We start from the raw sequence: 25,128 nt of genomic DNA, 5'->3' as shown, positions 1-25,128 counted from the left end.
TCTAGATATCTATAAGAATAGTTAAAATAAAAAATGGTGACAATATAAAATGCTGGTGTGGATACAGAGAATCAGAATCACTCATACATTGCTGGTGAGAATGTAAAAGGATACAGCCACTCTAGAAAACAGTGGGTTTTTTACATAATTGAACATGTACTTCCCATGCAATCCAGCAACGATACTCTTGGGCATTTATCTGACAGAAATGAAAATTTATGTTCACACAAAAACATAAACATGATTGTTCATCAGAGTTTTTTCTCATAATCACTCAAAATGAGAAGAACCCAAAAGGCAAATGGTTAGACTATAGTATATCCATACCATGGAATACTACTCATAGATACATACAACAAACTGGATGAATCTTGAGGAATCATGTTGAATAAACGCTAACTCCAAAAGGTTACATACTATGTAATTCCATTTATATAACCTTTTTGAAATGACAAAACGATAAACAGTTTAGTGGTTGCCAGGGGTCAGAAATGGTAGGAAATAAATGAATGAGGACCCTGGTTCTCAAGTACAGACATGCATTCGATATGGTCCCAAATCATCCAAAGCCATTTTTAAAGATGCAAAGTTTCCCAAGGTATCAGTCAGCTTGGGCTACCATAACAAAATACCAGTATGAATGGCTTAAACAACAGAAATTTATTTTCTCACAGTTCTGGAGGCTGATTTCAAGATTAAGGTGCCAGGAGAGTTGGTTTCTAGTGAAGCCCTTCTCCTTGGCTTCATTCTCACTGTGAATGAAGATGGCCACATGCTCACCATGAACTCATGTGTCCTTTTCTCTGTGCATATGCACTCCTGAAATGTCTTCCTCTTCTTATTAAGAACACCAGTACTACTGGATTATGGACCTACCCATATGACCTTGTTTAACATTAATTACCTCCTTAAGGGCCCTGTCTCCATATATAGCCACATTACGGGTTAGAGTTTCAACCTATGGATTTGGGGTGGGGGCACACAATTCAGTCCATAATACCCAGTGACAGGAACAGGACAGCCCTGAAGTATTTTAATTTTGTATGGGCACACATATATATGTATTGAATGTACTGGAAGCGGGGCAAGGTAAAGGAAAAAGTATAGTTTCTGCAACTCCCCCCAAAAGTTGTAAATCATTCAAATATATCTGAAAAATTATGAGAACTGGATTCTGCCCCGTTCTATCACTACCTAGCTGTGTGGTCTTAATTAAGCAAGCCAACAACCTGAGTCTGCTCCTGCACATAGGCAATGAGTTTCCTCTATCACTAAAATACTATGTATCTGTGCATATCACTCTTATGATTTTAACAGCAAACACCATGCTACAAAAGCTAATCAAACTTTCTATAAATCTTTAATACAAAGGATTACAATATGAGATTTCAATATCATTCTTTCACATACTTTCATTCTTTCAATTCTTTCACAACTATCCTTGAGAAAGGTATCTGTACAATGTGTCTACGTATTTTATCATCTTATTTCTCTATCATTAATGCTTCTTTTTGCAACCAGAATGTATACTCCTTTATATTTCTTCTTGTCTCCCATAATGTCACTGTTTTACTCACAAAATCACACAATCACTGAAACATCTAAAATCATACCCCAAATATTGTTGAGATGTGATTAGACATATGGAGAAGTTAATCAGTAAATTGTATGATGACAACTATTTTTAACTTAGCCCACAACTGAAATGTACTGCAGGCAATTTCAAGATAACACACCTACCTTCCATTCAAACAAAAAATATGAAACCAATATCCACACTCAATATCTTTAGTTTAAAATTAAGATAATGGTGATAAGAAGCAAAATCTATTGCGGGGATATTTGAATTATTTAATGAAAGACAATTTACCAAACTAAGCCTAAAGAAAGAACTTCTAAGTACCTGCCTTTTCTCTCACCTCCTCCCTCATCACTAGCACTCTAGTATTAATCTGATATTACATGCAAATGAATATATGAGGTAGGCTATAACTTTGGTGCCCCTAAGAAATCTCACCCCTCAGTATTAATGCCTTTGTACAATTCCTCCCATACTAAATCTGGACTGGGTCATCTGATTAGCATTGGCTATTGGGACATTAGCACATGCAAAGAACACAAGAGGCTTAAGTGTTGAGAGAGAGGGGCTGTCTTCTTGGAATGCTCCCTCATGGAACCCAGCTGCCATGCTGTGAAGAAGCTCAAGCTAATGAAGAAGAGAGGCTACAGGGAGAGGAAGGAAGTGGAGAAGATATGCCCAGCTATCCACCAGCTGTTCCAGCCATCCCAGTTGAGGCACGAGACTTATAAGTTAAGAAGCCAACAGATGACACATGGAACAGTCCCCATCAAGCCCTGCCCAAATTTTAAAATCAAGAGCAAATAAATATTGTTTTAGCAACTAAGTTTTGGAGTGAAGCAATACATAAAACAATGTAAACCAGTCAGAACAGTCCCTGTTAGGTAGTAAGAAACCAAGAAATATCAGCAGTAGTAACTGTTATTGTTAATAATCATTATAAGTCCCCTCTACCCCAAGATATTGTTTTGAGTATTTAAGATGCTCTTAAGATATTTTCTCATTTCCCTAACAGCCAGTAAAGAGATAACAGCAAAACAACCTTAAAGGCCTATTCTTCCTTTTCCCCTTTTTCTCCCTAATTTACTGCTGTATTCTCTCCTTTTTTTTTTTTTTGCTTTTTGGTTTTTTTGTTTTTGTCTTTATCAATAATGTTTGACTGGTTTACAATAATTCAGACCAATTCTAGTCTTTTGTTGTGCTCTATATTCTCAGTAACTACAGGCACCCCCTTTAACCTCCCTCCAGACCACAGGTAAGTAATTAAAAAGTTCAGCAGGACAGACTCTTCACTAGGGCCAAAATTTTTACTCATTTAACTCATAAATCTTTATTACCTGATAGAATTATTAGGCAAAAGGCACAGGAACCAATAATCTCTTATTCAGAAAATAAACTAAGCAGCAGGGAAAACATACCTGGCTACTTTTCCTCAGACTTTACTGATCCAAATTACATAAATTCCTTATTCTTTTAACCCCTATGACCCTCTGCTCACACTTTACTCATGATATTTATCTTAATCTAGGCCAAATTATAATAATTGGTTTACCTAGCTTTCTACTATATCTAAAACTTTCAAAAGAGAGACTCATTGAGAAAAGAGGCATCTTACTCAGTGTTGTAATCCCTTAAATTAAGCATCTACGACATTGCTCTACTTCTCATTCTAATATGTACAAAATCTGGGTCCTGGTCAGCAACCACTCTGTCCATAACTAATCTTTGCAATTCTCACCCCCATGTTTAGTAAGAAATAATGACTCACCCACAGTTATAGTGCAAACAGTAACAAAGTTAATGAACATGTCCTAACATTAACAATTATTTGACTTAAGAATGATTTTATTTTTGTAGAGACAGTAAGATGAGTTTTAAGGGGGGAAAAAAAAGTATTTATATTCCTTGTTTCTTTTTCCTTCAAGTTTCAGGCTTGGGTGCCTGTATAATATTAGGTCCAAGGTAAGATCTAGGCCAGATGTCAGGCAAATAGTATCAAAGGCAAAGCAAGCCTGGTAGAGACTACAGCAAAATAGAGAACTCAGAACTTAATCTACAAGGGACAACACTACTGAGGTCTAGCAAGGTACTCTCAAGCGAGAACAGCAACCTGTGATTTCTCAGTCGATGCTAGAAATTGAGACTTCTTAAATGTCAAATTTTCCAATTTTTAAATGGTAACAACTAATTACTATATGTTCCAAATATAATAAGAGCAAGCAATATTTATATATCTGTGGATGGGACTGAACCCAAAGGCCTCCTGTACTGCAGGCTCATAGTGAAAAATCTACATATATAACTGAAGACAGAGTAAAGGAACAATATTCTGTTTCTATCATCTCTCATCTGTAGGAAAGAGAGAAAAAAAGGTACAAGAACCATGACAAGCAGCTCCATAAAATTACAGGGAGTACCAGTGACTCCTTTAATTTATAACTTTCTCTCTCTTGAAAAAGAAATTTGTTAGCAGTTTTAGATACAGACATTTGTAGCATAAAAATATATGGGGGGAATTTCTTTTTAAAATTTTTTCAAAACTTGTCAAAAAGGAAAATGATCAAATAAATATAATAATGGAAACAAGGTACAAAATACTAACAGCATTAACGTATTTGCACTGGTGGATCTACATATTGTCTCTTGACTCTCTTGTAATGAACAGCACCAAACTACCTGGTTACAAAATTGAACTATGTAACCAGAGAGCCCTAGTTTAATAAATTGCTGTAGACTAAATCCTATGATGCAAACCTCCTTAATACCATGTTATTGATAACTAAGACAGCCAGTCACCAGTAATCAAATATTAATTTAGTCCAAAAACATTTCTTCAATACATTTACGAAAGATTTGACATTACTTAACCAAGTCATTAATGCCTTTTCCTTTCATTTACAAAAGGAATTTCATAGAAAACACTTGAATTTCATCTCTAAATCTGCTTAACTTGATGGAAGCCTTTATGAAGTTCAAATAAAATTTTTAATATAAGTAATCATTGAAGACAGGCCTTTGGAGTTCAATACATTCTCTAAAATAGCTATTAGTAAGGAATCCCTATACCAATAGAATTAGTAGGCAATTTAATAACAATAAAATTATATTGTTATTTTGGGAGACTATTTATTGAACACTTACTGTGTGGCATTGTTCTAAATATGTTCAGGATTCTCATTAAACCTTAAAAATGACCATATTATGGAGGTACCATTATTATCCCCATTTTACAGATGGGGACACTGACCTTTCCAAGATCACACAGCTAGTAAGTGGTAGAGTCAGGATTCCAACCCAGATCTTGTCTAACTTCAGAATTTGCACGCTTAACCACTACACTTTATTGCCTCCAGTGACTTTGGGTTGATATCTAAGATAAAGAAAAGAGGGAAATTTGTACTTCTCAGTGGCAAATTTAAAAAAAACATACTAGAAATGAAGGATACTTTTTAGAAATAGAACAAATTTCATATACATAGTCAAATATTTTTATTCTCAAATACACATAATAATGAAAATCTCATACAATGGACTCCTCACAAACACTAGTAAGCGTACTTATTCGTTTACTAGTAAAAATTTAATGGGAATGCTCTGTATTTTCTGCTCAATTTTGCTATGAACTTAAAATTGCTCTATAAAATATATTCTATTAAAAAAAATTTTAACTACAATATACTAAATATGCTTAATTTAATTCAGCTATTAACTGGCATAAGACTAAATTCTTCAGAATGAAAAGCTGTACTTTATTATAATCACAGTGCTAAGTATGTGGTGGGCACTTTATATTATAAACTGATTTTTTCAAACAGGCTCGTATAAACTGTGTAAAATTCTCATTTTTAACACTCAGAACACCTTCGAAAAGTCTGTAATACATAGACATGACAGGCTGATATAAAATTAGACAAAGAAAACTGAATTCATATTGAACAATATAAAGAAATATAACACCCCTATACCATGGCTGACAAGACTACTTTTCCACCTAAATATCAAAAGATGTAGCTTTAAGTCAAAAAATGGATTAGTATTAAAGAATCTTTTCCCAATTCATTTAAGTCCTTTCTAAATCCTCCGAATCTTATCCAAAAAAATAATATTTGCAAGTGTCCAGAGTGACTGTTAACATAGGAACCACATCTTTTTTCCTCTGATATTCACCAAGGTTGTTGAAATTCTGAAGGTCAAAGACAGATGTGAGAGATCTATAAAACAAGTTATGCCTACTATCACCTCTACCCATCAACATTTTCCTCTTATCAATGTCCACTTTTATATAGAAATACAAACCTAAGTTCACTTACGAGAAGAACAAGTAGAAGGTACTAACTTTATACAGAAAAGTCATTTGTTCTATATATTCTGCAGAAGAGTGTCAAAATTAACTTAGAAACAGAATACTGTACTGGCCACCAACAAAAAGTGTTGATGGGAAGTACACCACTCATCTTGTTTTACACATCAATATTGTACTTACAAAGTCTCAACTATAAAAGAATGGCACTAAATATTAATAAATGGGAAGTCTATGGCACAAGTTACAAGTATTTGCAGTGCGACCAAAACAAAGCATTCTTACCAAGATATGTTTCAAATGGTATCAGTACAACACTCATTCAAAAACTTGTATTCAAAGCTTCTCACTAATCATCTAACTTCAACAGGGAACACACACAGGTTAATACTATAAAAGACTATTACTGCTTTGGTGTAAGCTCAGCTGAATGCTAGGACGCCACCTCAATTTGGAAGGTGCAGAACCATATCTGGTTCTCACCTGATATACATTTTCCCATGCTTCCCATCTTAAAAACTTTACATCTTCCCAGAGAAGCAATAAATATACAAAGACTCCACAGAGTATGCCTGTAGGGAAGATAGTCAAATTAAATCCCCACGTGTGGAACCTGAAGCTTCAAAACTTTTCAGAACATATCACAGCTGACAGGATGAGTACATGTTCCCACTTCTTTCCAAAAGCCAGCTTCCCCAATCCCTGAACAGCGGTCTTGACTTACTGGTTAGTTGGAGGAGCGGTCAGCGGGATGGCCACCTCTTCCTCCTCGTATTCTGGTCCATCCAGAGAGTCACCTTCGTCCACGGTTCCCAGGCCCCCGCTCAAAGGGGGCAGTTGAGGAGGCGGCGGTGGCAGAGGAGGGAATCCGCCGCCTGCCCCGAAGGTCTCAGCAGGCGACGAAGTGGTCCCCCTGGTGAGAGCCATCTCCCCGCCAGGTCCGGCGACTGCAGCACCAGCCACGCCAGCAACAGCACCTCCCCCTGACAGTCCGGCTCCCCCCAGTGCTCCCGCCACAGAGCCGGTTCCTAAGAACCCTGACCCCAAAGCGGCTCCGCCACCCAGAGTGCCGGCCACGCCGGCCTCCGCCAGCCCAGAATAAGGGACGGCTGCCACAGGCAGGGCCGCGGGTATCTTCACGCGACACACTGCGGGATAGGCACTGGAGCCCGCGGCCGCGCCGCCTCCTGCTGCCCCAGCGGTCACCGGGCCGCCCTCCTCACTGCCGGCCTCGGCCGCCATCATGTTGAAGTCCGCTCTACTCTGCCTTATCCTCCCCGCCCGGGAGCCCCGGGGGCCGCAAGGCCCGGGCTCCCAGCCGCCCCACCCAGGCGCGTCCCCCCTTCAGCTCCCCAGGCAGAGGAAACAACAACAAAAGGAGAGCCTGCCGCCGCGCCCCCTCCTCGGGCCACAGCCCAGGCTCCCGAGCTGCCCGGGTTACGGGAAGCGAAGTGGGCAAAAAAACCCACGCCTGCACAAATGCCGCCCAAACCTTCACCTTATACACCCACACTCACGCACACACATGTACAGAAGCGAAAAACTTCCTGGCTGCACTAAAGAGGAAAGGAAGCACAAGGGAAGCGGCTGGGCCGGCTGCCGCTCCTTTCAGCCACCAGCGCTGCCGCTGCCACCGCTCCTTTACCACCCCAGTTCCGGCCACCCCCACCGCAGCCACCGCCGGTGCCGCTGCTGGGGCTGGGGCCACTGCAGCCGCTTCATCCTCCACGGGGCTGGAGATGGGAGGGGTGGAGAAAAAAGAGGAAGGGGGGCGGGGTAGTGGGGAAACTGACTGAACTCTCCCACCTGGAGCTCCGAAACCGACGAGAGAGAAAGGAAGGCGGGGCGCGGGAGGAGGAGCGGAGGAAGGAAGGGCGGAAGGAGGGGAGAGCGCGCTTCTGCGCAGGCGCCTACGCGGCGTCGGGGCGGGGGGAGTGGGCCTGGAGGGAGGAAAAGGAAGAGTCGGGAAGGAAGGAAGCGGCGGGGACGCGCGACGCGCAGCAGTGCTCACTGTCTCTCCGGTTCGAGCGCGGACGCTTCTCTCATCGGTGTTGCCAGCACCTTCCTCACTGGGCTTTGTTTGATGGGAGGAAGAGAGGAGGACTGGGTACCTAAGCCAGCTGCCGCTCAGCACCTGAAAACTGGAGAGACGAGAGGGATGAGGAGCCGTAGAGAGGAAGGAAAGAGGCAAAGGAAAGGAATATGCTGCGAAGCAGGTTTCTTGCTTCCCGACCGGTAGAAAAGGCTCCCGTAGCCGGCGGCGGGGAAACCTAACGGCCGAAGCCCCGAGTAGCGGGGTGGGGATAGGTTGCAGACCGCTTCGAAGGTTGAGGCAGTACTATTAATGTTTCCATTTTCGTTGCATAATATAAATCACCATATGACTTGCAAACTAAAAAATAAAATGAAATAAAAACACTAGGTTCTGAATTGAGAAGAAAACGAAATGGATACAGGGAGGTCGCGGGGGGAGGGCTAAGAATTTTAATAATGGTTAAATAATGAAATAATGGTTGAATAATAATGGTTGTGAAGTCACGTTTTGTTCACTGACCCCCCCTCCACCTCTTAGACACAGACACACCTGTGTCACTGCAAGTCTGTTGGGTACTAATGAGGTGCGGAGAGGAGGGGTGCCTTATATGACACCAATCAATGAACTTTTGTCCTCGTCTATGAGAAAAAGATAGCAGAGCATGCTCCACAATTCATATGTGATGCACAGAACACCTTCAACAGGCAAATGTGAAAAAGGTCCCATAGTGCCAGTTTTGTATTGGTTCAAAAATTACAGTAAACTGAAATCTTACCCTTAACATAGCCAAAGAGATGGGTTTTGTTTGTCTTTAATACTGTAATACATATAGACACATGCATACAGAAAGGTGGAGGAATCATCCCCTTTGTTTGAAATTAAAGTATAGGCAATTTGCCTTTTGGGTTCATATGTTGTTCTTATAGTTTAAATTCTCGCAGGAAGAATCATACATTAAATACCATTAAATATTGACCTTTGAGGTCAATATTTTCTCTGATAAGGATCATCAAACCAACATAAGAGTACATTGGAGATGGGAAGAGGCTGAAATAGAAGCCCAGGAAAAAAGGAAAAGACTACTAAAAGGTGGCAAGGTACACGCAAGACATTTTCCTTACTTTAGAAGTCTGCATAAGCCTATTTGCCAAATCGGTGACAAATTTGATTAAACATCCTGCATTCTCCTTCATGGTGCTTGCCTCATGCAGTGTACCACTTGGGAGACTGAAGATGGACTAGTCCTAGGAAGGGTCTTAGACTAGCATTATCTTAAGACCTTTTTAGAGATGCAAATTCTGGGACTCCATCCCTGACCCTCTGAATGAGAAACTGCAGCAATCTATGTTTTAATGAGCCTCCAAGTTGACGCAGTTAAGAACCACTGTACTATATGCTAATCAGGAAGGAGGTATGTAATACCTAAAAATGGTTCTAAAAGAAAGAAGAATGGGTAAGAAAGCCAACTCAATATCATTCTTTAGATAGGTGGGTAAGAGATTTGGTACTGGGTTGCTAAGCTCTGTGCTGTTCTAGAAAGGAGGTTAAGAAATGAGAAAGTGCATGATGAAGCAATTCCATAATACTTAAGAGAATAATGAAGTCCTACTTATAATGGCCTACCTGAAAACACTTTTTCTTATTATTTTAAACTTAGATCCTCAGAGTTAGACGAGATCATCAAAGTACCTATGCTACCCACTGCCAACAAATTTACATGTAGCCTGTGTTTGAAAACCTGTGCGTTAGCATCTCAATCCTTCAATACTTCTACCCCAATTACCACCAACAGCCTTTGAATGCAGGAGGTGGGACTGGCAGGTTATCACCAGCTCTTGGGTATCATTGATTTCTTTTAAGTGCTCACACACCATCTGTATGCTGCCTGAGATTCCAGTACAGGCTCACTACTCTAATTTGCAGAATTACCTCCAATTCCCTTTTTGAAAATTCTTTACCAATTAAAAGCCAACATTTAATGAAGTCCAACACCAATTAGATACTAAGTCATACTGTTTTCTAGTTACTTTTAAAACTATACTGCATATACAACCTGTGGTCTATCCTACAGCCTAGCCCAGTGCTAGGCATCCTTGCCAACTACTTTGAACAGATCGTCATCCTTTTAACGAATAGGATTAGATCAGCTCACATCTTTGCACATCACATCTTTGCACATCAATTGCTTAACTAGGAAGAAAGACCTACTATGTCTATTTGGAAATCAACCAAACACAAATAACTTATATTAAATCTTACAGGTAATTGTTCCGTCTTTTTCATCTTAAAAGATTACCACATATTTTTGATGAGGTATTTTCAAATATGTTACATACTCTTTTTATTAGACAGATCTGGCTTTGATCTTTACTCTTTCTTGTGTACATCCTTAGTCTCAAATCAGTCATCTATCGTCAGTGATTTTTTATTTTTTCCAAAATGGTTAAATGTTTTTACTTTCTTTATTTTTGTCTATTGCCTTTTTTCTTTTTCTACACACACCTTAACATTCTGCCCTTCCCTCATTCATGGTTTTTCTGCTAATTTCTCTCTTAATTTCTACTTCTGTGTTTCTCTTTTCTTCTAAGCCCCTGAATTTCCTGACATAGTTATACTAGTTGAAGTTTCATGAGTCAAAAACAATTAAAAAAAAAAAAAAAAATGAAATATCTATGCGGAAAAAGGCATTACAGAGATTCTGCAGGAATTGGTGTTAGGTGTGGTGTTATGTAACATAAATTAACAAAGGGAAGTAAACAGTCTGTTAATTAAATTCACAGATAATATTAACAGGGAAGTACTGAGAAATACAACAATATACAAAAGAAAAGAGGAAAATTCCAAATAGCTTTTACCTTCAATAAAACAATCTTTAATATCTGTAATTTTAGTAAAGTTACTCCAGATAGTGAATTAAATATAGTAGTTAATGAAGAATAAATAATCAAAAATGCTCATCAAATACTTGTAGATGAAAATAATCTGAACATGTAAATAAAAAAATGAATTTGCCTCATTCTGATTTTATTGGTAACCCAAATATAAATGTAATACATTCCAAAATATTTTTGCAGTTTTGATACCTCAGTGTGAAAGGTAATTCTGAGTCAGTAATACAATTTTTAGAGAACCTCAAGGGGTTTAGAGCAAATATATGAGTAGCTTCTAAGGGGAAGACTAAGCAAGAAGTGATAAAGAGTTTTCAGCTGTGTTTGAAGAACTCCAAATTGTGTTTCATGCCCTACTTAATATACAAATAGTCTTCTAAGTTTATCTAGATAGTGTCAAAAGGTTTTATTAACTCGAAAATTTGAAAGAAAGCCTTTACTCTTAACCCTTAATGTCCCTACTATGTTTGTTGACCTCATCTTAAAATCCTCAAGATCACAAATTTCCTTATTAGGGATATATTTTGAGGAAATAACATTCAAGAGGTACAGGTTAAAGGAAATTATTTTTGATGAAAAATAGCTTCATGGAGATTACAGTATGTGGTGTAAAAACTGAATTAGATTTATGAAAATTATAAACACCATGGAGAAATTAAACAACAATATGAACTTTGAGGCTGTAAAATAAACTTCAAGTAAAATTATCAGGACCCTCTTGAAATATCTAAACTTATAAATGGTTAAAGGAGTTTAAAGCAGTTGGATATAAATATCCCTTCTACCGAAAGAGGAAGAGTTTAAAAACTGTCTTTAAAATTATTTAGTTTATCCTTATTCTTCTATATTTATTTTGCTGATTTTTCCTTATTTTTTATCAAAAAATTTCTCCATCATTTCTAACCTGTTTTTCTTTGCCCACTATTTTCCTGTGACCAAGAACATTTCTTTCTTTTCTGTGCCTTGATTCCTTTACATGATAGTGCTCCATGGCAGAAGTAAAAGCAAGTATAATAGTTTCAGGGCAAGGGAAATGGGGGAGTCATGGTGAGTAGGCCTCCAGTCCATAGTTTTCTCATAATTACATTGCCATTCTTTGAGTATGTCAGCAACAACTTAAACATCACCTGAAACACAGTCATGGAATCCAGCTAACCTTTGACCTCTTCACCTTAGGAGTCCTGGAAAGTCTTTAATTCGGATTGCATTCTTAGATCTACCTGAGAGTCTCCTGGTAACTCTTTCAACCTCCAAATTCAGTCAGCACATTGAGTACACAAGGCTCTTTTACAGTCTTTAAAATATCTATATAATGAAAGGGTTAAATGCAGCCTTGAGTTAAGTAGAAAAAATAAGGTAAAAGTTTTATGTAGATTAGACTAAATTGTGAGTAATATAACTTTACTAAACTAAAACTACTTTTATAAAATATTTCTAACTATAGTTCTCAAGTCACATGTTCCTTTAAAGAACTTCTCAATTTCACCTGTTATTTTAACACAACTTTAATTTTTAACTTTCTCTTCACTCTTCATGTAATTGTTAAAATAATAATCAAATAAACCATATAGTAAAGTAGTAATTTCCAGATTTCTGAAGTTTATAGACTACTAAAGCTTCAATAAAAACTGAGACTATTTGAATTATGAATTTGCCAATTTAAAATTTTGTCAAGTGAGGAGTATTTTGTCATTGCTATTAACTATCATTTCCTACCACTCTATTTCATAAAAGGAAAGAGCATTTCAAACAGAAAGAAAGAAAAAAAAAGGGGTGAGACAAGGGAGAGGGGAGAAAGGGAGGAGGAAAAAAACAGGAAAGAAAAAATTCCAGGAAAAATCTTTTGAATTACATAAATTTAGCTTCTTGAAATGTGCATTGTATGTTATATCTTTCTTTTTCATTTTTCCATGAATTTATTAAAAATTGGCATTGGTTGGCATACCAGGGATCTTATTTGGGGTCCAGAGAAGCAGACTCTGAAACTAGGACTTGAGTGTTAAGCTGTTTGTTAGGTGATCCCAGGAAATTTCAGTAGGACAATAGAGAAGGGAAGGAAGCCAATACAGGATGTGTTAATGAGCAGGTTCCTGGTAAGAGCAACAGGGGCTCAGTCCCATTGGGGAGCTCTGAGAGATAGCACAGAAACCACCTGATAGTTGTCACACCTGAGAGACAAAGAAACTGGTTTTTATTCATAAGCTTCCATTTGTCACTTTTTTGAGGGCTGGTCCTGGAAGAATCTCTTCCCCAACACTTCCAGACTGCCTTGTGTGCAGGCTGGGCATCTCCCATGGAGAGAGAAAGCCTTCAGGTACAAAGTTACTGGTGTTTGCAGTGAAAGGCTATTGCATGCACAGAACAGGTAAGTGTAAGAGGTATGGGCTTGGCACTGACAGTCACATATTTCTGTTAAATATTGGTACTTTGGAATGTTACTTGTTATACTTGAGCCATTTTATATTTAATATATTTTATTCTGTGACCTACTAAGGCTATTTAGCACAAATGGTTATGGAGTTCATTCAGTGTTAATCAGTGTGGCTAGATGAGAACTCATCATTTCTCAGTTGAGCATATTATCACCTGAGCAGTGCTGACCAGAGGGCGAGATTTTCTAAGAGTATTTATTACTTGATTCCAAATATATTTCCTGTCTTTTTTTTTAACATGTATTTTGAGCTATTTAATATAATAGAAGCAAAAGTGATTATGCATTGGGCATAAAATAGCTTATTGACAACCAATGGGAAAGAGTCAAGAAAAACTATCATGAATATTACAAGAGCATTTTTGAAAAAATAATTTGACAATATTTTATTTTACTAAAAGTGGTCCAAAAGTCATGCCTTGTATTTGTAGAAAATTTTAAAGTTGTCAAAATGCTTTCTTGTCAATTGTCTCTTTCACAACTCTGACAGATCTGTAAGCTCTTGAGTTCCAAAGGTGTGGTCAATTCACCTCAAAGTGATGAAGATTTATAATAAGGATTCCTGGGGAAGTATCATAGAACAAGAAAACTATCCCACAGTAAAATGTCTAGTCTCATAGGAAAGCGTAATATCTTTTATTGTTCAGGATCCAGAAGCAGCTCTAGGTAACTAACAGGCATGCTTGTGGTCATGTCTGAAGAATGAGGACTATGTTATTATCTCCTTCAGTGGCGGCACTATTCTCATGACTCAAGTGATCTGTCACTACTTTGTCCTGTTTCTCTGCTCAACATAGCCACTGCTTCCATTGAGTCTGACTCTACCTCCGGTACCAACCACCCCTCTTTCCACATCTCTCTACCTCATGGTTCTTGCTTACCTGTGGTTTCTATTACTTCTTTGTTTTCACTTACAAATGTTTATGAAGAACCAGAGAAACAATGGTGAGTGAAAATATGCGTGGTCTTTGTTCTCATGGTTAAAAAAAGGCATGCATTTAATCGACTAACCACATGAATGAATGTAGCATTTAACACTAAGATAAATTATATTAGGGAAAGAAAGACGTGACTGAATTGAAATCTTTATGTCAAGTTTTTATAGTCACTTGACAGAGTCGTTGTGTTACAGTATAATATTGCAGACAGTAAATCACCCCAAACTTGGGATGCTGGGACAGATAGATTGTATTTAAATCCCTCTTCTGCCACGACCAGATCTATAACTCTGGTAAGGTTACTTAACCTCCCTGAGTTCAGTTTTCACATCTGTTATATGTACAGATAGGAGTGCCTATTGGCTTAGGTTGGATTTCCCCAGAAGCAGATCCCCAAGACTGGAATTGAATTGTTAATTATTTGGGAGGTGATCTCAAAAAGTTCCATTGCAGAGAGGAGAAGGGAGACAGGGAAGGGAAGAAAGCCAAAAAAGGGTGTGTCATCCAATAGGTAATTACTGGAGCTCAATTCCATGGGAGAACTATGAGAAACCAAGTTAATAGTGCGTCAGTTATCTCACCTGAGGAGTGAGGAAGCTAGGGGTACTTATTCTCCAATTCCCTTCCATCTTTAGCGAAGGCTGTTCCCAGGTTCCTTAACTCCCTACTTTTGAGTTCTACTGTGTTCACAGGCAAGACAAAATTTCCAGATAGTCACCATATATGTTCTATGGCCATGCACCAGAATGATGAATGACTAGGGAATATAGGTAGGGTGCTGACAGCTTCTACACCTACCTACCTTTAAAAGGCTTTTATGATAATTTGAGATAATGGAATAAAGTAAGAGCTTGATAAATTGTATCTATTGCTATGGATAAAAGTTTTGTTGAGATAATGAAGTATGCATTTGTGAAATGGTAACATAATAATACACTACAATGTAAAATTCCATATTTAATTGTTAACATGGGTTAATATGAGTTAACATGTTAGATTACTGCAATGGCACTTCAAAAGAATCTGACAGTTTGTGTCCTGAAGCAAAGCTTTTTTTTTTGACCTTCTATTAACTTTCTCTATTCATTTCTTTACTTATGACTAAATCTCCCAGACAAGGAAATAAAAAAGAGTGAGAAGACAAGATGAACATTTTTCTGTGGTAGACAAAGAAGAAGTCAACCTTACTAGAACAGAGAATTTGTAATCAGAAAGGAAGATGGAGATAAACTTGTAAGATGAAGATAAAGAAGATAAAGGACCAAGTTATGGAAGTTTTTAAAACCTAATCAGAAGCGTTTGGATTTTATCTCGAAATTAAATAGGCAGCTGCTAAAGATAGTTGAATAAAGAAGATGATCATGAAAACAAAATCTAATAATGAACTTTGAGTCCTAGATTTTGAACAGGAAGGACATTGGAGTTCATTTAGTATAAGTCCTACCTAATATAAAAGACTTTTTAGAAAGGCTGTGACTTGGTGAAAATGTGAACATTTTCAGTGAATGGATGTTCATAAGATTCAGCATTAGCTCTAAGTGTTAGAAAGTGGTTCCCTTTGTTGAGCGGAAATGTGCTCCTGGTGACTTCTTCACACTGGTCCTACCTAGTTCATGTTCCTAAATTTATATTGAACATAGAACCCTTAAAATACTTGAAGATAACTAATAAATCCTCCAAGACATCTTCTTAAGTTCTAAATGTTGGGAGTACCCTTGGCTTTCTTCACTATCTACTACTCTTTTAAAATAATTTAATCTAGATCCATGACTTTAAATGCCATATATATGCAGATGGCTTCCAAATTAATATCTCAACCCCAGCCTCTCCTCTTAACTCACACTGTTCCTTTGCATCTCCCTTTGAATATCTCATGTCCAAAATAGAATTCATGAATTTACTACACATAAAAGCTCCTCCCCCAGTATCCTCATGCAGCTAATGGGATCACCACTCCCTTAGTGCCAAAAACCTATCATTGATTCCTCTTTCACATCTCACATTTAATTCATCAGTGCCTCCTGTCAGCTCTGCTTTCAAAACATATCTTGTATTTGACTGCATTTTCAAACTTAATTGCTACCACCCTAGTCTAAGCCACCGCCATCTCTTACTAAACTTCTATAACAGGATCTTCTAGCAATCTTCCTACTTTCACTTTTACTCCTCATGTCTATTCTACACACATTAGCCAGAATGACCTTTTGAAAACATAAATCGAATCACCTCACATCCTTTTTAAAATCCTTCCATCACACATAACAAAGCACAAAATTTCTTCCCGTAATCTATAAAGCCCTACATGACATGGCCTCTGCCTCTCTCATAAACCTCAGCCTGTACCACACACTGCCACGCCTGTACTATAGTCCTCTCACACTAAATATCTTGCTGTTTCCTGAATATACCAAGAATCCTACTAACTCAGAGCCTTCAGACTTACTATACTCTCTGCATAAAATACTCTTCAACAGAGCTTTCACTGGCTTACTTCATCCCTTCATTGAAGTCTGTTCAAATGTCATATCCTCATTAAGTTCTTCACTGACCATTCTAACCAAAAAAACTTCCACTTACACTATTTGATTTTTTATTCTTAGTGCTTTTCAGTGCCTGAAGTTATGGCACATTTTCATTTGTTTTTTGTTTATTGTCTACCTCCATGAATAAATTCTAAGCTTTACAAGTGCATGATTTCCTGTATTAACTGCTAATATTCTGCTTGCCTAAGACAGTGTCTGACACATAGTAAGTGCTCAGTACATCTTTGTAGTAAGAAAGAATAGAAATAAAGAAGGAAGGGAGGGAGGGAGGGAGAGAAAGAGGGAGGAAAGAAGGAAGGAATTAGACTTCTTGGCAAATCACATCCCATTGTTGAAAAACATTGAGTTTACAGCAACTGCTATTGAAATATTTTCCCTATGAATGTTCATCAAGTCAAGTTTCCCCATTGCTGTGTATGTTCAATTCATAGTATTTAATCTGGTGCTTTCTTTTAGTTTGGGTTTAATATTTCAAGTTTTAAAGATTTTTTTTTTTAAATCTACTTTCTGTAATATAATATACTGACTACTTCTTCCACCTTTTTGATATCTGTGATGGTTAATTTTATGTGCCAATTTAGCTATAAAAATACTATCTAGGTGTTGCCATAAAGATATTTTAAAGATGTGGTAAACAGTAAAGGAGATTACCCTCAATGATGTCAGTAGACTTCATACAATCAGTTGAAGGCCTTAAAAACAAAAACTGAAATACCCTAGAGAAGAAATTCTGCCTCAAGATTCAAGTGTCAATTCCTACCAAGTATCCAGCTTGCTGCCCTGCCCTACAGATTTTCAACTTGCCCAGCCCCACAATTGTATAAGCCAATTCCTTAAAATCCTTAAAATGAAATCAATCTCTCTCTTTCTCTCTCTCTTTCATAGATACATATATACATGGCGAGATCTCTTGAGATAGATATAGATAGGTATAGATTATAGATAGGTTGTAAGTCTATCATCTATCTGTCTGTCTGTCTGTCTGTCTATCTACCTACCTTCCTACCTATCTACCTATCATCATCATCTGTCTCCTTTTCTCTGGGGAACCCTGACTGATATAGTGGGCAATTATGTGAAAAAGAAATCATGTATATTATCACTCAAATGCAGATCAATAATACAATGAACAGAACAAGTACAACCTACAATCTTTCTGTGTGGATATAATCCTTCATTAAATACTATTTAGATATATTTGTTCAACAAGCAATAAATCCTCCAAACCTACCTTTATCTTATTCCCATGTGTACTATAAATAATTTTGAAAAATATCTCACTAATTTCAAAAAAAAAGTCTACTGTATTTTTCTATTAAGTTAATACCTTATTTAAAAAACAAAACAATAAAATAAAGGAGAATATAACTAATCATTATGTCTCATTCTACACTCAAGACAATTGGTTAGTAATGTTTTTGTTGGGCATAGTCTATTTGTTATGCATTTCTGGAAACTTTAATAGAGGAAAAAGCTAATATTTTAAAATTCTACTGTTTTATATGTCATCTCATTTCATTTAATCCTGGCAATGAATTTGTGGAATAAATATTGCTATTCCTATTTACTAAATAAGAAAAATAATGCTCCCAAGTTTAAATTACTTGCCAGTCGCACTGTACCACAGTACTCTTCTAATTAGAACAGGTATCCAACATCTACTTTCTGATTTCTCTTATAATCATTACAACTCATCCAATTTATCGGGAAATCCATTACCACATCTGTAAGTTTTCTCAGTAGAATGTTATTTTTATGAAGCTGTTTGTTGGAGCTCAAAGCAATCACGTTCCTATTTAGTATTATCTAACTTATCTTGAATCACAGATCCTTCTTATGTTGATCTCTTGTTAAGCAATACACTGAGTAGATGAAGGGAAAGAATTGAAGGGAGTTTGTAACTGACTAGATGTGAGAAGCAAAGAAGACAGAGCCCTTTTTGGTTGGTTGCTTTTTTGTTTTGTTTAGTTTTTTAATGACTCTGATGTATTAAGAGGACAGGACTAGTAGATTGTATTCCTCATGTGTTGCTCTCTGTTTATCTGTGAGAAGATTATATATCCCCATCCCTTACCGTGTGATTTGCGGTGCCTCCCTGTCAATGGTGTATACTTTCTTGCCTGATTGTGATTGTCAAGTTTGGACATGTGATTTGCTTTGGCCAATGATATGTAAACAGAAGTGACATAAGCCATTGGATCTTTCTACCAACAGTCTTGCACTTTCCTACGGCCATAAGAACAGAAAGTTCTATATAGAGACTGTTGTTCCTTCAGTCAGGGTCTCAGAATACGAAGATACATGGAGCAAAACCACAGACAAACTTGTCAGCCAACATATAATGTGAGCAAGGAATAAATATGCCATTGTTATTTTAAGTAATAGATTCCTAGGATCATTTGTTACTAAAGCAAAGGCCATCCAATATAACAAATAGAACTAAATATAGTGAAAAGTAATGGTGATTTAGGATTATGTTAATGGGCTGGAGAGTGCTACGAGTTTACATAGCCTAAAATCTGAATTACAAATAAGCTTTTGCTACCATTTGGAAATAACCAAAAATATCTTTTATAAGAGTCTGAAGATTATTAAAGAATTAAAAGCCTTTAAATCTGAATTATCTAGATAACTATCACTTTGACCATAACTATGTCAAAATGCATTGATTTCTCTATAGAATTTAAGCAATCATGATATATAGCATAGACAGTTAAGTTTTTCTTTGGGATAGGGATTCTTTCTTTTTTTTGGCCTGAGGCAGTAGAATTAATTTTATATTTTCAGTTTTACCATTTCTCCATTTGCTTTTTTTAAAATTAATAAATACTAAAGCAGCTGAGGGTTTGTACTTTGTTATTTGGTATATTTTTTATGTCTTAGCTAATAAAAAGGATATCCATTAAATTCTTATACTTTTTGGGATGCTTTAAGTAGAAAAGCATGTCAAGGAATTTTTTTTTTAAAAATCAAAACATAGAATAGGTTGAAAAGTACAGTGCCATATTATTTTCTTAGTCATTTAAAAATTTATGATTTATGCACATAGCCTGAGTTGTTTAAAATTGTGTTTTCCTCAAGTAGAATAATCAGTCTTTTAAGACTTGACATTAGCCAAATCATGATAGGATTTTGGCTTGAAGTTTCTTAAATGCATATGTATTGACGATTATTTCTTGGAGCTTTCTGACTGAGGTAATGGATAATATGCTGCTTATATAACCTTCATTCTTAGATGTTATAGTATGTTTAGCTTTTTAAAACATTCTACTAAGCTAATCATTATAACATCACAGGAAATAAATTCACTTAATTAAATAATTATTGGAAGATTATGTGGTTATACTTATTATTTTCTATATTTTAGAACTATAAAGGCTTTATACTATGTGGTTTATCTAATTTAAAGTTCTGAGATTTATTAAAGAATAAAAATCCATGATTCATTTTAATCAAACAATTTGCTATACCTTATAGAAATATTTTTATTTTTAAATTGATTTAAATTTTTCTTTTTTTGGTAAATTGATAAAATGATATTTTATATAGACTAGAATAATATGTTTCTTTAATTAAGACTCTCTATTCCTTACAACAAAAATACTTATTTCTAAACTTTTATATTAGTCTTTTATTGTCAGCAAATATTTTATAATTTATATTTTTGATTAATTTTTGATATATTTGCATTTATTTTTACTTCTGTAATTAAAATAAAATGTTAGGAGAAGATAAAATTAGGCAATGCTTTGACAAAATTTAAGGATTCTGCAGAGAAAGGACATGGCAGATCCTGTTAGTTATTTACTCATAAACTTCCTCCCACCTTCTTTCTTGCTAACTGAATCTTGATTTTGTTCAGGAAGACAATATGTCTGGCTTAAGCAATGAATTCTGGCTGCTCCAAGCCAGTCTTAACAATTCTGTTCTCCTTTGGCAGACACTTAAGTTCTCAGCCACCCTTCCAACTAAACATGGCCATGTGATCCAGTTAGGCTCTTTTATGGCTTCTGGATTCGTGTCATAGTTTAAAAGATCTTCTCTATTATAAGACTATTTTTAGAAACTCTCCCAAGTTATCTTCTGATGCTTTCATGGTTTCAGTTTTATGTTGTTTAAATCTTTAATTCATCTGGAATTTATTTTGGCATAAGGAGTAAAGTAGTCATCTACCTTTTTTCTCTCTAAATATAACTTCCTCCATTCATGCATTTAGTTATTGTCTTTGCTTTTTCTCCCATTATACACTTGCCCTGATTTAAAAAAAAAAAAGAAAAAAAAACCTTTGCGTCTCAGAATGAGGTATTATTAAAAGGAGGAAATAACATTAAAACTCTCATATTTTAATTGTCTTTGGCATTCAGGGAAAGCTTCTATTATATTTAAAAGTTTGGATAATGGGAGATCAAGAACAACTGCTTGAAATACTTCTTCCTTCCTCTACCTCATACAAACATCAACTTTAGAGTGAAAATGACGAGGAAGAAAAGAAAGACTTCCATAAACAAATGTGAAATATCATGATTTATCCAAATTTTTGTTGAAAATATTTTTGTGTGTCAAAGAGATTTCTGGCACCACACTCTGAGAGTTAAACAGAGACCTTTTGTAGTTAAGTGCTATATTTTTAACAAAGGAAGGAATTACTTGCTGCTTTCTGTAGAGGAGATAAGCTTCATGTATTCTCTTTTCCTCTTAATGGATTGTGATTCTCTTTACATAGAGAAATAGAATACAGCCATTTACAGTTATGGGCTAGGTCAAAACATAGGTTTACAGGAAGATCTTCTTTAAAATAACATACATCCTTATTAAAAATTTTGAGAAAAATCGATTTTTTATAAAACTGGCAAAACATAAATATTTGTTGAAGATGAATAATGATGGTACTTGGAGGTTTATCATCCTAATCATTAGACTTTTATGTATGTTTGAAAAGTTTCATAGTGAAAAGAAAAGAATGGCATTTTAGACTTCTATTCATCATTTATACCTTACTTTGTATAAAGATCCTTTTAACAATGGGGGCGGGGGATTTCTAGTAAGATGCAAGGAGGGCTTACTTCAGAAAGATGCATTCATATCAACCAACAATAAAAAGTTATCATTTTCCAAGCATTTGGAAATAACTCTTTCCCAACCAATAGGATGGAAAAGCCTGAAAGGCCAACAGTACAAAATGGATCTGAAGATAGCTACCAGACATTTTTGAAAACACAATGTCTTTCCATTAGACTGAAGTTGCATTACAACACTCCATTAGTGTATCTGACTAGTTATGAGTCAATATCACACCCCAACTTTTAGAACATTATGTCATAGTTTTGTAGCTATTATTTCTTTTGTGAACAACAGATCTTTCTTTTCACTATAGCTTTGAGTTATTAAGGCAAATTTAGAATCTAAAATAAAAATAGTATGCCATTTATATTAGTGAGCACCAAGATAAAAATAAACATATAAATATTTACAAATATATGTATACAAAACCTCTGATTTCTATTTCAATTTTAAGATTCAATATTCTTTGATTTGAAATGAACTAAAACTGAAACTGTTTGATATCCATTAAAGGCACATTTGTATTGAATTTTTACTCAAATTCTTCTAATCATGTAGCTTCATTTTTATTAGGATTCATTTCTGCAAAAATGTTAATTAAAAGAACAAGAGGTAAGGGTTGGTGAATGTGGTGTGTTTTTTTCTCAAGCCAATCTCTCTCATGGGTGATTCAGCCAAAAGTTAAATCATGTTTATTCTCATCTCCATCTCTGATTAAAGAAAGAAAAGGGTAGGGGGAGACAGTGGGGTGGAAGGATACAAGAAGAATCAGAAATCAAAATTGTTTTCAAGTATGTCACAGATATAAATGAAAGAAACTGGAATAAGACTGAATTGTTTTATATAATAAAGAAGTGGCAACACAAGGAAGAAATAGATAGGAGAAAAAATATGAAGGTGGTTTTTTTGTTGTTTCTTGTTTCATTTTGGTAGGCAGAGAGAGAAAAGAATTTGGGTATCGCAAGATGTGTAGAGAAGGTTTTTATGATGTTTTTAAGGGTGAAATATGCATAATTCACTTTCAGAGTCATGCCTGTCTTTATTTTAGATGAGTTTCCAAGTTGACATGGGACTGAAGTTGAAATAAAGTAAGCCCAGTTTTATTTGTTCTATTTCAATAAAATGAACTTCACTTATGTTAATCTAAAGCATGTGTGTTAATGCAGCTCCTTAAGGTCACCGTTATAAAGATGTTATGTTAATTTTATTATCAATTACTTAAGTATTAGTTAATGTTAAATCAAAAGACTGAGAGGAGACATTATATATGGAAAGCCCTCATTGCTCATTCATTTTTCCACTAAATTCAGGAAACAATATAACAAAAAGATCACATGTGTTGTTTTTACCTAGAATAGCTTGTGTTCCAGATCCACTATATATAAGTCAGATGATTTTAGACAAACCAAGCTTACTGAACTTCAGTTTCTACATATATAACTTCAATGACTATATTTTTTAATCTAGAAGTTCTATTTGATATTTTTTCAATATTGCCTGGTACTATTTGAGAGAATGTCTGTATATATATATACAAATACAAATACAAATGATTTGCCAATCACCATCCTAATACAAATGATTCAAGATATATATATATATATATCTTGAATCATTTGTATTAGGTAGCTAGTCAGACATGAACAAAAGAATAGGGGCCTAGCCTAGAGACCACCCAAAGAATACCCCAATTGGTGGTAGAATTCTGGGTACGCACGTGCACACTAGGCAAAATTATAGCAGCCAGGTGTCATAAAATGACACCATAGCAGCCATAAAATGAACTCACTTGCCAATCACCTAGGAATGCCTTTGGAACCACCCATCATGGCCCAAATAGAAGGCAGATATTCTCACTTCTGGGTTCTTTTTTTTTTTTTGCCCCTCAGGGCTCCCCTCCCTTTTTGCCCTTCTGGGTTCTCTCTCTTTTTGGTGGTCTTTTTACCCGTTCATAGCCATTTTGGCCCTTTTGTGTTGGTTACAGCGCTGGGACCATGTGCCTCCTTGGGGCATTCTTTGTCTTTCTAAAACATATTTTTAATAAAAATATTAAATCTCAATGACCTGTGATTCTTCACTGTGTCATCTGAGGAAGAGCCAAGGAAAAATGCTAACTACATGTCTGTGCTGTTGTTATCCCTCTCCCTCCCCCTACCCTTGGGGCAACACTGAACTCCAATTGGCCTTAACAATGACATTTGAAACATACTTATATTGTAGTCAATACCTAATAATTCTACTTTCTAAAGAAGAACAAATAAAGAGAGCACAACAATCAAGGGTTTCCAGGGAAAGAGTATATAGGAGAATCCCAGCAGTTTTTTGAGGCTAGGAGATGGAACTGGGAATGTGGAAAGGCCAAGGAGGCTGGTGTTTACAAATCAGAATATGAAGGGGAGAGAGGGGAGAGAGAGAGAGAGAAAGAGAGATGCAAAGATCTGTAGAGAGTCTCCTCGAGTTTAAACACAATAAGTAAAAACCAGAGATTGACAGAGTGAATAATTAAGCAAGACCTAACTATATCTACAAAAACTCACTTCAAATAAGACATAATTTAAAGGTAACAGGGTTGAAAGTTACTGAATTCCATTAACTAATGTCACCATAATATAAATAAATAAATAAATAGATAGATAGATAGATAGATAGATAGATAGACAGACAGACAGATTGATAGATGATAAATAAATAAATGTAAAAGGAAAGAAAAGGTATACCATACTAATACTAATCAAAAGAAAGTTGGAATGGCTATATTAATAACAGACAAAATAGTTTCCAAAGTAAAGAAATTACCAAGAATAAACAGAACATTTCATTGACTGATTTGGTGTTTGGTTCTGTAAGTCTCCCCATGAGTATTATTAACTTTGATATTAATGGACACACTGGGAGAGGAGGGTAGGCTTTGGATAAGTAGGAAGCAATGAGTTGATTTTGAGGCTGGGAATTTCTTGCCTTAAAGGTCTCCAGGCCCCACCCTAAGACAACCTCACAGTTAGTTCACACTTTTAACTTTAGTTTTTAGTTTTTTCTTTATGTTTGACCTCTGAGGATCTCCTCTACTTTCTTGCAAACTCAACTATACACTTAAAAGTATGTTTGTTATATTTTATCCAGCATTTATTTTTTTGTTTTGTTTTGTGTTGTTTTTTTTGGAAGTTTTTCAGCTATAGATTGGCACATTGCTGGTATCGGAAGTCTGTCTTCCTCTAAGTGAAATGGAAGTAATAGTGGCCATCTTACGATGAGGGTAAAACTTGAAGATAATATTCATGAAATGCTCAGCATAGTACCTGCAGCATAGTTAGTGCTCAATATAGATAGTTATTATGGGGGTGGAGGTGAAGTTT

At 36.0% G+C, this 25,128-nt stretch overlaps 1 protein-coding gene and 1 long non-coding RNA gene across 2 annotated transcripts in view; both read right to left on the bottom strand.

The window, feature by feature from the left end:
• Positions 1 to 7,694, bottom strand: part of RASA1 (RAS p21 protein activator 1) — a 94,235-nt gene extending 86,541 nt beyond the window's left edge. The window contains exon 1 of the mRNA XM_039875016.1: positions 6,604 to 7,694. Coding sequence (XP_039730950.1) covers positions 6,604 to 7,124 — 521 coding nt within the window. The 5' untranslated portion in view covers positions 7,125 to 7,694. The remainder of the gene's footprint in view (positions 1 to 6,603) is intronic.
• Positions 7,695 to 7,741: 47 nt separating this feature from the next.
• LOC120612506 (uncharacterized) overlaps positions 7,742 to 25,128 on the bottom strand; it is a 392,164-nt gene continuing 374,777 nt past the window's right edge. Inside the window, exon 4 of the long non-coding RNA XR_005655456.1 lies at positions 7,742 to 8,271. This is a non-coding gene — a long non-coding RNA (uncharacterized LOC120612506). The remainder of the gene's footprint in view (positions 8,272 to 25,128) is intronic.

The sequence above is a fragment of the Pteropus medius genome, unplaced genomic scaffold, assembly GCF_902729225.1.
Source record: "Pteropus medius unplaced genomic scaffold, Ma_sr-lr_union100, whole genome shotgun sequence".
Classification (NCBI taxonomy): domain Eukaryota; kingdom Metazoa; phylum Chordata; class Mammalia; order Chiroptera; family Pteropodidae; genus Pteropus; species Pteropus medius.
Note: the sequence above shows the minus strand (reverse complement) of the source record. Positions and strands in the feature narration are given on the sequence as shown.